This window comes from Citrus clementina, unplaced genomic scaffold (genome assembly GCF_000493195.1).
Source record: "Citrus clementina cultivar Clemenules unplaced genomic scaffold, Citrus_clementina_v1.0 scaffold_4, whole genome shotgun sequence".
Taxonomy (NCBI): Eukaryota; Viridiplantae; Streptophyta; class Magnoliopsida; order Sapindales; family Rutaceae; genus Citrus; species Citrus x clementina.
In genome coordinates, this window is record NW_006262274.1 from 16,698,081 (window position 1) to 16,709,925 (window position 11,845).

The 11,845-nt window shown below is 34.3% G+C and overlaps 2 protein-coding genes across 3 annotated transcripts; both read left to right on the plus strand.

Moving 5' to 3' along the window:
- Positions 1–707: 707 nt before the first annotated feature.
- Positions 708–5,460, plus strand: LOC18043831 (zinc finger protein VAR3, chloroplastic). The gene is made up of 5 exons (XM_006437192.2): positions 708–1,217; positions 1,316–1,424; positions 2,612–2,892; positions 3,161–3,259; positions 3,359–5,460. The coding sequence occupies exons 1-5, from the start codon at positions 796–798 to the stop codon at positions 5,190–5,192; spliced, it is 2,745 nt and encodes a 914-aa protein (XP_006437255.1). The 5' UTR covers positions 708–795; the 3' UTR covers positions 5,193–5,460.
- Positions 5,461–6,961: 1,501 nt separating this feature from the next.
- On the plus strand, positions 6,962–9,126 carry LOC18043832 (probable lysophospholipase BODYGUARD 4). 2 transcript variants are annotated; one of them, XM_024186370.1, is made up of 4 exons: positions 6,962–7,401; positions 7,632–7,981; positions 8,092–8,291; positions 8,399–9,126. In XM_024186370.1, exons 1-4 carry the CDS (start codon positions 6,984–6,986, stop codon positions 8,739–8,741), a joined length of 1,311 nt encoding a protein of 436 aa, XP_024042138.1. In that variant the 5' UTR covers positions 6,962–6,983; the 3' UTR covers positions 8,742–9,126. The 2 variants fall into 2 exon arrangements, with proteins under 2 accessions (XP_024042138.1, XP_006437256.1); XM_006437193.2 differs by having other exon boundaries at positions 8,092–8,288.
- The last annotated feature ends 2,719 nt before the right edge of the window (positions 9,127–11,845 follow it).

An 11,845-nucleotide genomic window follows, 5' to 3' on the forward strand; every position in this document is an offset into this window, starting at 1 on the left:
TGTGTGATTATTTAAGCAAACTTTAAGGTTGTAGATGACTTTATTCCTATTTAATATTTTAAGTTGCAAGCAACTACTGTGTCAAAAGACTCATAAACACTCCACGAAATTAATTTCTTTATGAAAAATACACTACTTTTTGTCATAAATATTGCTTATTATCTTTTTATGATATTAAAAAAAATCAACATATTACAATTTCAATAAACTAATGTAAACTTGCTTCTGTATCATATCATAAAAAATTGAATAAATCAAAAGAATTTATCTATGTTAGTACCCAAGAAAAAAGAAAATTTTAAAGTTTAAGATAAAAAAAAATTGATAACGCTGAATGAATGTGTTAAATGAGTGTTTAGAGTAATAATAACATTATTATTATTATTTTGTTGTACTAGATACCTTGGTGATAATTTAAAGAATAATTTATAACAAAAGTTTTTTTTTATTAAGATATGGATATTCATATTAACTTTTAAGTGTAAATAATTACACCTCAAATCAACATATGTAACTCTTCTGAGAATTATTAACTAAATTCTTCAATTTATTATATATTTTTTTTCTAATCACACCTCCATTTGTATGATTAATTAATTAATTTCGTTATTTACTTTTTTTTTTTCGGATAAGCGTTGTTTACTTATTCTTTAATCTAAGAAGATATATATTTTGAAATTGATATTTCATTTCTCCGGTAGCTTGTGAGTTGTGAAGAAGAAAAGAAACAGAGCCGCAATCCGCTATCACTAACATAACATAGGATAAGCCCCGGTTAAGGGTTTAAAGCAGCAAATGGGCAGCGCCACTCGATTCCTCTTCCTTCTCACTCCCTCTCCTCATCTCCGCCACCGCTGCCCCTCCATCCTCCGCCTCTCCCGCCACCAACTACACTGTCACCGTCACCGTCGCCTACAATCCCCTCTCCCACCACCGCTGGGGTCCACCGCCACGCGTTTACTCCCCATCAAGTCTTCCTCCTCCTCCTCCCGCCAACTCCACGCACAAGCCCACTCCCCCCTCCCTCCGCGCGTGTTCCACCCCTGGTCCGAATTTCACGCGCTTCTCGATAGCCTCTCCGATCGCCGCGGCGGCGGCGGCTTCAACCGCCTGCATGCTGAAGACGCTTACGTCTCTGGCGCGGAGTTGCCTGAGGACTTCGTACGCGCTGCCAGCGCTTGCCTTTCCTTCGCGCGAGATAGGCCCAATCTGTTGAGGTTAGTTATTAATCTCTGACTCCGAGATTTTTATTTCTTTTTTCTTTTTTTGGTAAAATGAAACTTTTATGATCCTGGTTGTTGTGTGGGATGCGTAGGATGGTCTCAAGGAGAGATGTTGAGGTGATAGTTGAAAGCGGCACGCCGTTTTTGTTCAAAAATGGGGATGAATCTGTGAGGAGGATGAAATCATTCGTGCGAAATGAGGTAACTTAACTTCATAATTTTGTGTTTGATCAGTTTTTTGAATTCAATATTTTGAATGTTCTCATTGATTCTACAAACATAGAAAAATGATTGTATAAATAACTTCGTCTGGTAAAATAGATTGTGGTTTCAGAAATGGCTACAGAGTAGCTCTGTAGCTTTACATGCGCGATTAGAGTTACCATGCTTGGCGGGACAATTTAACTGCTGCTGATTTAACTGTAGCCTTTATTTCGGCAGATGTAATTTGAAACTCCTTGTAAATTGATATTGTTAGGATTTATAAAAGATAATTGTATGCAAACTAATTCTTTGTTGTGTACGATTGGCTACTAGAATAATATAGAAGAACAGTATTGATGTGTTATATTCTTTAGTCTGCATTTACTGTAAGTCTTTAAGATAAGGTCTTTGCCACTTTCTTATTTAAACTTTTAATTAGATTGAGACAATTTGAATCCTAGGGTATCAGGTTAGATGATAAACTTTCTATAGTTAGAAAGGCAATATTTTAGAAAGAAGCCAATTAACGTGTAGCGTATGCGGTCCTTTTAATGTACTTTTTGCATACAGGTTATAGAAGATAATAAAAATCAGGCAAATTCCTGTCATCCGAAAGTGAATTTTCCTCATGAAGTTTGGAATTATTTGTTTCTTGGTTTTTCTCCTTGCAATGCAGCTTGTTACTCACTCTATGGAACTCTTTACTGTTGATTTCTATTTCCATAAAACATTTTCTTTTTCAGAGTTTTTCTCAAATCATGATTAATATAGTATTTCCTCTCATTTAAACTAAGTGATATCTGTGGATAGGAGAGACCAGGATTTGACCAATGGAAGATGGAGGAGAAAATGTTTAATCAACTATCTTATGCACTGATGTTCCAAGAATAGTTAAAACCAAGCTGTGAACCTTTGGAACTTTTGTACTTTCTATTAAACTTAGATTATGAAACTTAACATGAACTAAGAGTATTATAATGTCTATCTTGAAGTATTGTACTAATTTATTCATTTTTCATATTTTTTTTAATTGAACTTAAAACTTATTGGGGGAAAGTTTTTATTTGTTTCTATCTTCTTCTCTTGACAATTATCCATTTTATTCAAAAGATTTAAATTGATTATGGAAGTTACAACTCACTGATCCAGTGCTATCCATGTTGTTTACTATCTTACCCTTTTAGGTGTCTGATTTTGATGAACCAAACACAGTTGATTTGATGAAGTTTTTGTTGAGTTATGCAAGTGATCTTGCTGCTTCTTTGGAGGTGGATAATCTATACAATAGGGAACTTGTTGAGTCATCTGTTCGAAATCTGTTGGGTGAATTGGCCAAGCTAAGCTATGGCACTCCAGCATCAAACTCTTCTTCTGTGCAAAATCAGTTCCCTGATAGATATGGGCAAATGCAAAGGACCTCAGTGCAAAACATTCAAATGAAAAGAGGCGACTGGATTTGCCCAAGGTAGAGTGTTCAATATTTTCCTTTCATCTGCCTTCTATTCTTGGAATTTACTATATCATCATAAGGTTTGTACTTCATGTATCATTTAAAAACTTTACAAATTTGAGTTTCTTTTTCTTCCTCCTTTTACAGTTCTGTTTAGCAGCACTTTGTACCATACCGAATTGGATGAACTAACATGTAATAAAATTCATAACTTGCTCATTTTTGTGAACATTTGGCACTTTCTTTTAATTGATAGTTGTTTATTTTCATCTGGATTAAGCAGGTGTAGTTTTATGAACTTTGCGAGGAATGTGAAATGCCTCAAGTGTGATGAAGCTAGACCGAAGAGACAGCTGACTGGAGGGGAGTGGGAGTGTCCTCAGTGAGTATTTCTTTCTTGCTATGATTCTTTTGACTGTTAATGATACTGCTTCCATTCAATCGGCCAGTGGTGATTATACTTGTAACTTCCCTTTTCCAGATGCGATTTCTTTAACCATGCGAGGAATATGGAGTGCTTGAGGTGTGATTGCAAGCGACCTGGAGAATCCTCATATGCTACTGCTGATTCTAGATCAGGTTCAGGATATGGATATGGCTCTGCAATTAAGGATGACATTGATAGCCGGTCGACTGCTGACAAAGAGAAGGAACAACGGTGGTTTAGTAAAGTTTCCCAGCTGGATAATACCTCCGATTTGAGTAGTATAGCAGATGAAGATTTCCCTGAAATTATGCCACTGAGGAAAGGAGTTAACAGATTTGTTGTGAGCACAAGGAAGACACCCCTTGAGAGAAGGCTTGCTAATGCTGAGTATCGAAGAAACTTGGGCAATGATGGCATGCCTGAGGTTGATGATGTCCAGACGAGAGCTGTTGATGAGACCCCTGATAAAAAAGTCAGCCTTAATTTAGATGAACTTTTTGGTCGTTCATCAACTTCTCCTGAATCAAATAATGACAGTATCACTACTGACCAAAATGCTAGTGCAGATAGTTCTTCACCTTTTTCTAGTGCAGGTTCATCACGATATCCGAGAGGAAATAATTCCAATTATGTTCCATTTGTGCCATTACCTGCAGATATGTTTGCTGAGAAAACTGAGAATGCAAAGGTAGATGAAAGGATGTATGCAGAGTCCGAGAACTACTCGTCAGATGCTTCTGATACATCTGAACAAGCTGGAGCAGTTTGTCGGGCCAGAGAATTTCATAACTCTGTAGACCATTTGCGGCTTTCTGAGAAACCTGTTAGCCAGATGGAGACCAAGCCTAAAGAAAATGAACAAGCTGACAAACCTGAGAGATGGTTTAAGAGGGTTGCTGAGGTGGAAAACTTTGATGTAACGAGTGCGATTTCTGATGATGACTTCTCGGAGATCATGCCGATGCGCAAAGGAGAGAATCGATTTGTAGTTAACAAAAAGAAAGATCGTTCTTTGACTTCACCAATGTACAGGAGACGTGTGGCTATGGAGCAAGCTAATAATACTAATTTCGTGCCCTTTGTGCCCTTCCCACCTGACTACTTTGCGAAGAAGGACAGGCAGGAGCCAGTGGGAGCAGATTCAACTGCTAAAGCTTCTGGAGAATCATCAAATTCTTTGATGCCTGAGAAGTTGAATGATGCAAGACCGGTTGTGCCTGATATGAATGGTGTGCAACAGATGGAAAACCAGCAGCTAGGTTCTGGAAGATGGAACTCAAAATCTTCTGGAGAGAATGTAGAAGGAATGAAGACGGGTAGTTCAGCTCATGAGACTTGTATCAATGCAAATTCAACCGGGAAGAATTTTAATAGTCTGCCTACCAACAACAAGAACTGGAGTAGTGGATATTCTGGGAAGGAGATGACAAATTCAGCTTGGAATTCAAATCAGCCGGCCGAAAACCAGAGTAGCGGATATTCTACAAAGGAGAATACGAATTTTGCCACGAGTACATCTCAGCCAGCTGAAAATCAAAATGTTAGAAGTAGCTGGACTGGAAAGAGCCTGGAGGGGTCAGCAGTGAAGGAACTGGATCCATTAGATATGTCTGAGGAGGCCAAGGCAGAGAGATGGTTTCGACGTGTCGCCCAGATCAAGGACATATCAGAGTTGAGTCAGATCCCAGATGAGGATTTCCCATCAATAATGCCAATGCGGAAAGGAGTGAACAGGTTTGTTGTAAGCAAGAGGAAAACACCATTAGAAAGGAGGTTGACATCTCAACGGTATCGAAGAAATCTTCCAATTGTTAGCTCTGAACCCGTAAAGAAGGAAAGTGATAGTAGCCGAGAAAACACAGAAGATTTCAATTCTGGTATTGTTTAATGTACTCTATGCATATATAAAATATGTTTATGTTATCAAATTTTTGTTCCTCGTAAGATTTCTGGGAAACAGACCCTTCAAAATATGCCACAATATTGTGATTACAAAGAGGGCATTTTGAGGTCTACTGTAGCAAGCCATGATTTTTTTCGCTGTCACACGGTTTGTGAAGGTTACTATACTGGAGAATACGTAGTGAACTACTGTTTCCCTCAGGCTCTCAGCCGTGAATATGTTGATGTAGATCCTATTTGGTATTGAGGTATTATAATTTTTAAGTTACGGTTACTGTGAAAAAAATTGTAACTATAAAATAGAAGTTAATAGTATATAGTAAAAATAAATTTTAAATAATAATTTTGATAAAATTATTAAAAATATAATAGATTTTTCATTATACATGTGAAAAATCATATAATCATATTTTTTAAATTATAGCAGTTAGTGTTTATCAAACACTTTAGTAATACAATTTTTAAGTTACAATTTCTCCGCATCAATATCAAACAGCCGAAATATTGCAATGTTAGATACCATTTCTCTACCAATAAAGTTTAATGTAGTTTAGGTTTTGTACCCAGAGCCACATACTAAAACTAGCTCTCAGAGATTTGAAAGGCATTTGCCGCATTTTTGTTGCATGCCATTTGGGATCTGAAAAGCATTTGGGAATTTGGAGCATTTTGTTGAGGAATTTAGCTCTTGGATCTTGGGAAGGTATATATAAGTATGACAATTGGAAACAGACGGTGAGTCGGGGATTAGGATTATTAACATTTAATATTTTTCTCTGACTATATTATTGGAAACTAGCCAACTATAATATATTATTAAAAAATGTTGAAGAGATACTGTAGTGTTAACTAATAATTTTATCTTTTCGTCTAATAGTACGCGATGTTATACTTCATTTTAGTAGAATTTTGTCAATTTTTTTCCAAAATATCAGTAATTCTGTATTATTAGTACCAAATACATAATTTTAATAATTTGTAAATACATAACACAAAAAAAAATCCTGCTTTATGGCCGGACCAAGGAGCAAAGATTTGTTGACGATTTGCAGTAACAGCCTGCCAGGCATGGATCATGATGGCAGCATGGGCGGACAGTGGCGACCCGCTTAATACGACAAATTTTCTCATCTTCATTTATATCAAATTTTCTCATCTTCATTTATATCAAATCTGTCCCTGTAATTTACAGATGTAACATCTATAATTATACCATACTATATATATCAAATCAGTCCGTTTTGTTTTAGGGCAGCAATTTGAGTTTGCACGCTATGTCAAATTTAGATGGATATGGATTTGGTCCGTTGGTTATTCATGTGAAGAATTTTAAATGCTAACCTAACCATTTAATAATTTATAATTGTGGCAACTGACGAACACATTCTTTATATTTTATATTTCAAAATTTCACTTGTTTAACATGTTCTTACTTATTTTTTAAAATATATATAGATTAATAGCTTCACAAATTCTAAATGATTTTGGCCTAAATAAAGTGATTTTTATTTGAAATATGACAAACATTTAATGATACTGGATGATATCATAGAATGATAAAAGGAACTAATTTAATACAAGTGATATAATTATGGAATCAAACATCATTTTTGGTAAATTAAGGGAGTAGTTTGATAATGCTCTATCAGAACTACGTGGCTCCGGGCTGGTCGCATTTTAGGAAAGAACACAAAACCAACATGTGTCGTTCAACCGAAGCCGTCAATCATCTTAAAAGCTTGGGCCTTCCAGTCTTGTCAGTTGCTACTTTTTCTCCATGCTTCCAGCTTCTAATTTTGCGGGAAAATGGGCAGGACATTTGGTCGAAATCTTGCATGTGATCCTCAGTTTTATCGTGTTTCTAAGCCTCGACTTTCTAGAAACTTTACTCTGCGCTATGTACAGATGCCTTGATGAGTTCTTTGAAGGGAAGGCCCCGCATTGTTACTGTGAAAAGAGGACTGATGGCGAAGAAGAAAATGAGCAGTCGGAGACTTTGTGTGGGAGAAAAAATTTGTTTGGGCAAATGAGGTTTCCTGGGAATCCAAGAAGAGGGAAAGAGTGCGACAAAGTTACAAGTGATCATCAGCATCAGTTGGTGAATAGATGGTCTGATTGTGGGTGTGAGTCTTGCGTTTCTTGGATGAAAGCTGGTGATCAGAAACTTCACTTTGTGGTCAAAGAGCCCTCTCAAGGTGATTTTAATACTACTTTTCTTTGGCCTTAATCATAACATTTTTAAAGTGCTTGTAATAAGTACAAGATTACCTGCTTCAACTTGATATGAAAAGAGGACACTCTTGATGCAGTCTCACAAGCACATGTTAATTGTTAGTCTGTTTGGTGCCGGTTTCTTGTTCTGATAAATAGTTAGCAACTCCAGCTACTTATTGGGGTTTTGCTTTTTATGCATGTTATTTGACAGATTCTTCTGAAGGTTCAAAGGGAAATCCAATTGAAAATGTGATATTTTTACATGGGTTTCTCTGTTCTTCCTCAATATGGACAGAAACAGTGTTTCAAAATCTGTCTGAATCTGTAAAGGGTAAGTACAGGTTGTTTGCGGTTGATCTTCTGGGATTCGGAAAAAGTCCAAAGCCAAGAGATAGCTTGTATACATTGAGAGAGCACTTGGATATGATTGAACAATCTGTGATTTGCCCATTTGATTTGAAGTCCTTCCATTTGGTTGCACATTCCATGGGCTGCATAATCGCATTGGCCGTAGCTGCAAAGTACTCCAAGTCTGTTAAATCAATTACCCTTGTAGCACCTGTAAGTGAATAGATATGAATGCTTTTTTCTTCCAATTTTCATTTCATTTTTTGTTATTTTATCAACTACATAACTTCAAATTTCTTTCTTTCTGTTTTCCACTCGTTCAGCCTTATCTCCCATCTTCGAAAGATGGCGCTAGTCTCGCTGTGCTTAATAGGCTCGCTGGGAGGAGATTGTGGCCTCCATTGTTGTTTGGTGCGGCTTTTATGTCATGGTACGAGCACTTGGGTCGATGCGTCTGCTTCTTTGTTTGCCGGAATCACAGGGCATGGGAGAGTTTACTTAAGCCACTCACTGGAAGAAGGCGGTAATCATTTCTACGTTGTGTCATTGTCATGTGTGTGTAAAATATACAAACCAGCAACTGAAATATTTTGCACTGGGGCTTTGTTTAATTTTTGTTTCTTCTTTCAGGGATCTCAATTTCATAATAATGGACCTTCCTAGGCACACGCACCATTCGGCTTGGCATAGTATGCATAATGTGATTTGCGGGGGAGCAAAGTATATGGATGATTATTTGGAATCTTTGATTGAAAACAAAGTAAAACTCTATGTAATTCAAGGTGATCGGGACCAAGTTATCCCTATTGAGTGCAGTATCAACATTAGGAGGAAAGTTCCAAATGCAGAGGTCACTATAGTTCCCAATGCCAACCATAACTCTGTAATTCTTGGTAGAGAGAAGGATTTTACAGAGACATTGGAGCAAATTTGGGTATCATCAGCAGATATTAACGGGACAGGGACAGGGTAATGATGTTCGGGATCTGATAGCTGTGTCATCGTTTCATGTCTGCATATTTATTCATTGAATTCGGGAGAAAAAAAATAAAAAGATTTTGAAGCAGAGTTATTTACTATCTAATAGCTGTGTTAATTTTCTTTTGGATGACATTGGCATAGAACTTTTCAAGCATTGGAGAGATTATCGGAAATTAAGGGTGTGTTTCTGAATTCAGATTGAGGCGTTTTGGTTTTTAATCTACAACTACTGTGCGATAGAATCACCAGCGATTAGGAGTAATTGGGTGAGTATTCTTAGAAATTAGAAAATATTAAGAGCTGCCTTTCAATTAATTCAAATTTATTGGAATGAACCAAAGAATTGTAATCGGGAAACTATGTATTTTATGAGTCCTTTAATGATGCTGTAAATTATTTTTTACCGTACCAATAAAGTTTCAATTACATACCATTTAATAAATAGTTCATAATAATTATGATCATTCTTAGTGTTTGAAATAATTTCATTTGAATAGCATGTTTTATTTAAAAATCACTTTTCAACCCTCCTTTAAATTTGTAGTGTGATAAGTTTTTTGAACATTAATGTTTCAAAATCTATTACTGTTGAGTATAAGATATAACATAAATCAAATAAAAAAGCTGTAATTATAAAATTTACATATGATGTAACACTAATAAATGACATAACTATATATGTATATTTAAGTGAATGTCATAAATTACATCAATAAACTCATAGGTGAAATTGTTTGTTTACCTAAAAAAATTTTTTTCTTTTTGATAGGCATCTAAAAATTACTTGATCTTCTGTGTTTTAATAAAATTTAATATTGCATATTAAAATACCCGTTATTTGATATACTATTAAGGATCATTATATAATTAATCATGTCGTATATATTATTTTTAACATCTATTTAGCATACCTATTTCATGAAATTATGGTATGTCAATTAATATGTTTTACAGGGTGAGAAATTATCTAAATCTTAAAAAATTTAAGTTTTACAAGTCAATATATTTTTATTTTTTTTAATATCAGTTTATTAATATTGTAGATTGATCTCTATTCCATTACGTATCTTTTATATTGCAAGAATAAAAATTGATTATATGGTAGAAATATTATTAGATTCATATATTAAAATTTTCTACAATACTATCGCATCTCAAGGGCCATTGATGATTTTAAGCCCATAAAGTGAATAAACTGTCCATCTGTCATGCTTGATGAACAACATGCTATTCAAGATAAGCCAATCAAAATTGACTCATTATCTAATCATATTGTTGGCTTTTCAGCCTGTATTTTATTAGATTAAGTTTAAGAGAATACTACAATGCATAGGATCCAACATTAATTTCAGTCCCTATGTCATATATCATTTACATATTAAATAATAAATTTTATAATTTTATTATTCTACCATTCAATAGATCTGTTGATGTCGAAATTTGATCGACCTGATCATGATGATCAAATTGTCTCGTCAACGCTTTAATTTGTTTTGGCAAGACACTATCACTTGCTACTACAATAGAATTTGAATGGTACTGGCACTTCCTTTGATCTGCAACAGTACTAAATAGTCTATGGATGATTGTTTGGAATCTTTGATTGAAAACAAAGTAAAACTCTATGTAATTCAAGGTGATCTGAACCAAGTTATCCCTATGGAGTGCAGCATTAACATTAGGAGGAAAGTTCCAAATGCAGAGGTCATTGTAGTTCCCAATGCTGGCCATAACTTTGTAATTCTTGGTAGAGAGAAGGATTTTGCAGAGACATTGGAGCAAATTTGGGTATCATCAGCAGATATTAACGGGACAGGGCCCCGGCAATGATGTTCGGGATCTGATAGCTGTGTCATCGTTTCATGTCTGCATATTTATTCATTGAATTCGAGAGAAAAAAAATAAAAAGATTTTGAAGCAGAGCTATTTACTATCCAATTGTTGTGTTGATTTTCTTTTGGACGACATTGGCATAGAACTTTTTCAAGCATTGGGGAAGAATTATTTGAAATTAGGGTGCGTTTGGTATTAGGTGCTGTGGCTTTTAGTAACACTGATGTGAAAAAAAATTGTAATTATAAAACAAAAGTTAATAACATATAGTAAATATAAATTTTAAATAATAATTTTAATAAAATTATTAAAGATATAATATATTTTTCATTATATAAGTGAAAAATCATATCAACATAACTTTTAAGCTATAACAGCTAGTGTTTACTAAACACTTTAGTGCTGTACCTTTTAAATTACAACTACCTAATCTCAATCCCAAACGCACCCTTAAGGGTGTGTTTCTGAATTCAGATTGAGCCTTTTTGCTTTTCAATCTACGACTACTGTGCGATAGTATCACTAGCAAGTAAGAGCAAGTGGGTGAGTAATCTTAGAAATTAGAAAGTCTTAAGAGCTGCCTTTCAATTAATTCAAATTGACTGGAGTGAACCAAAGAACTGTAATCGGGAAACTATGTATTTAATGGGTCCTTTTGATGATATTGTAATTTTTTTTTACCGTACCAAAAATGTTTTAATTGTTTACCATTAAATTTAATAAGTGGTACATAATAACTATGATCATCCTTAGTACTTGAAACAATTTCATTTAAATAGCATGTTTTATTCAAAAATTACTTTTCAACCCTCCTTTAAGTTTTTAGTGTGATAATTTTTTTAACATTAATGTTTCAAAATCTATTACTATTAGTATAAGATATAACACAAATCAAATAAATAAGCTACAATTATAAAATTTATATATGGTGTAACATTAATAAATAACACAACTATATATGTATATTTAAGTGAATATCATAAATTATATCAATAAACTCATGGGTGAAATTTTTTGTTTACCTAAAAATTACTTTTTTATTTTTTGATAGGTACCTAAAAATTAATTGATCATCTATATTTTAATAAAATTTAATATGGCATGTTAAAATATCAATTATTTGACATACTATTAAGGATCATTATGTAATTGATCGTGCCGTATATAGTATTTTTAACACTCATTTAGCATATATATTTCATGAAATTATGATTTATGTCAATTAATATATTTACATGGTGAGAAATTATACAAACCTAAAAA

Excerpts from the sequence above, each read along its gene's own strand:
- LOC18043832 (XM_024186370.1), top strand. The coding sequence starts at position 6,984 with ATGCTTCCAGCTTCTAATTTTGCGGGAAAATGGGCAGGACATTTGGTC. Across the intron at positions 7,402-7,631 it reads GGTCAAAGAGCCCTCTCAAG|ATTCTTCTGAAGGTTCAAAG; the intron begins GTGATTTTAATA and ends GTTATTTGACAG. Across the intron at positions 8,292-8,398 it reads CCACTCACTGGAAGAAGGCG|GGATCTCAATTTCATAATAA; the intron begins GTAATCATTTCT and ends TTCTTCTTTCAG.
- LOC18043831 (XM_006437192.2), top strand. The coding sequence starts at position 796 with ATGGGCAGCGCCACTCGATTCCTCTTCCTTCTCACTCCCTCTCCTCAT. Across the intron at positions 1,218-1,315 it reads GATAGGCCCAATCTGTTGAG|GATGGTCTCAAGGAGAGATG; the intron begins GTTAGTTATTAA and ends TGGGATGCGTAG. Across the intron at positions 2,893-3,160 it reads GGCGACTGGATTTGCCCAAG|GTGTAGTTTTATGAACTTTG; the intron begins GTAGAGTGTTCA and ends TGGATTAAGCAG.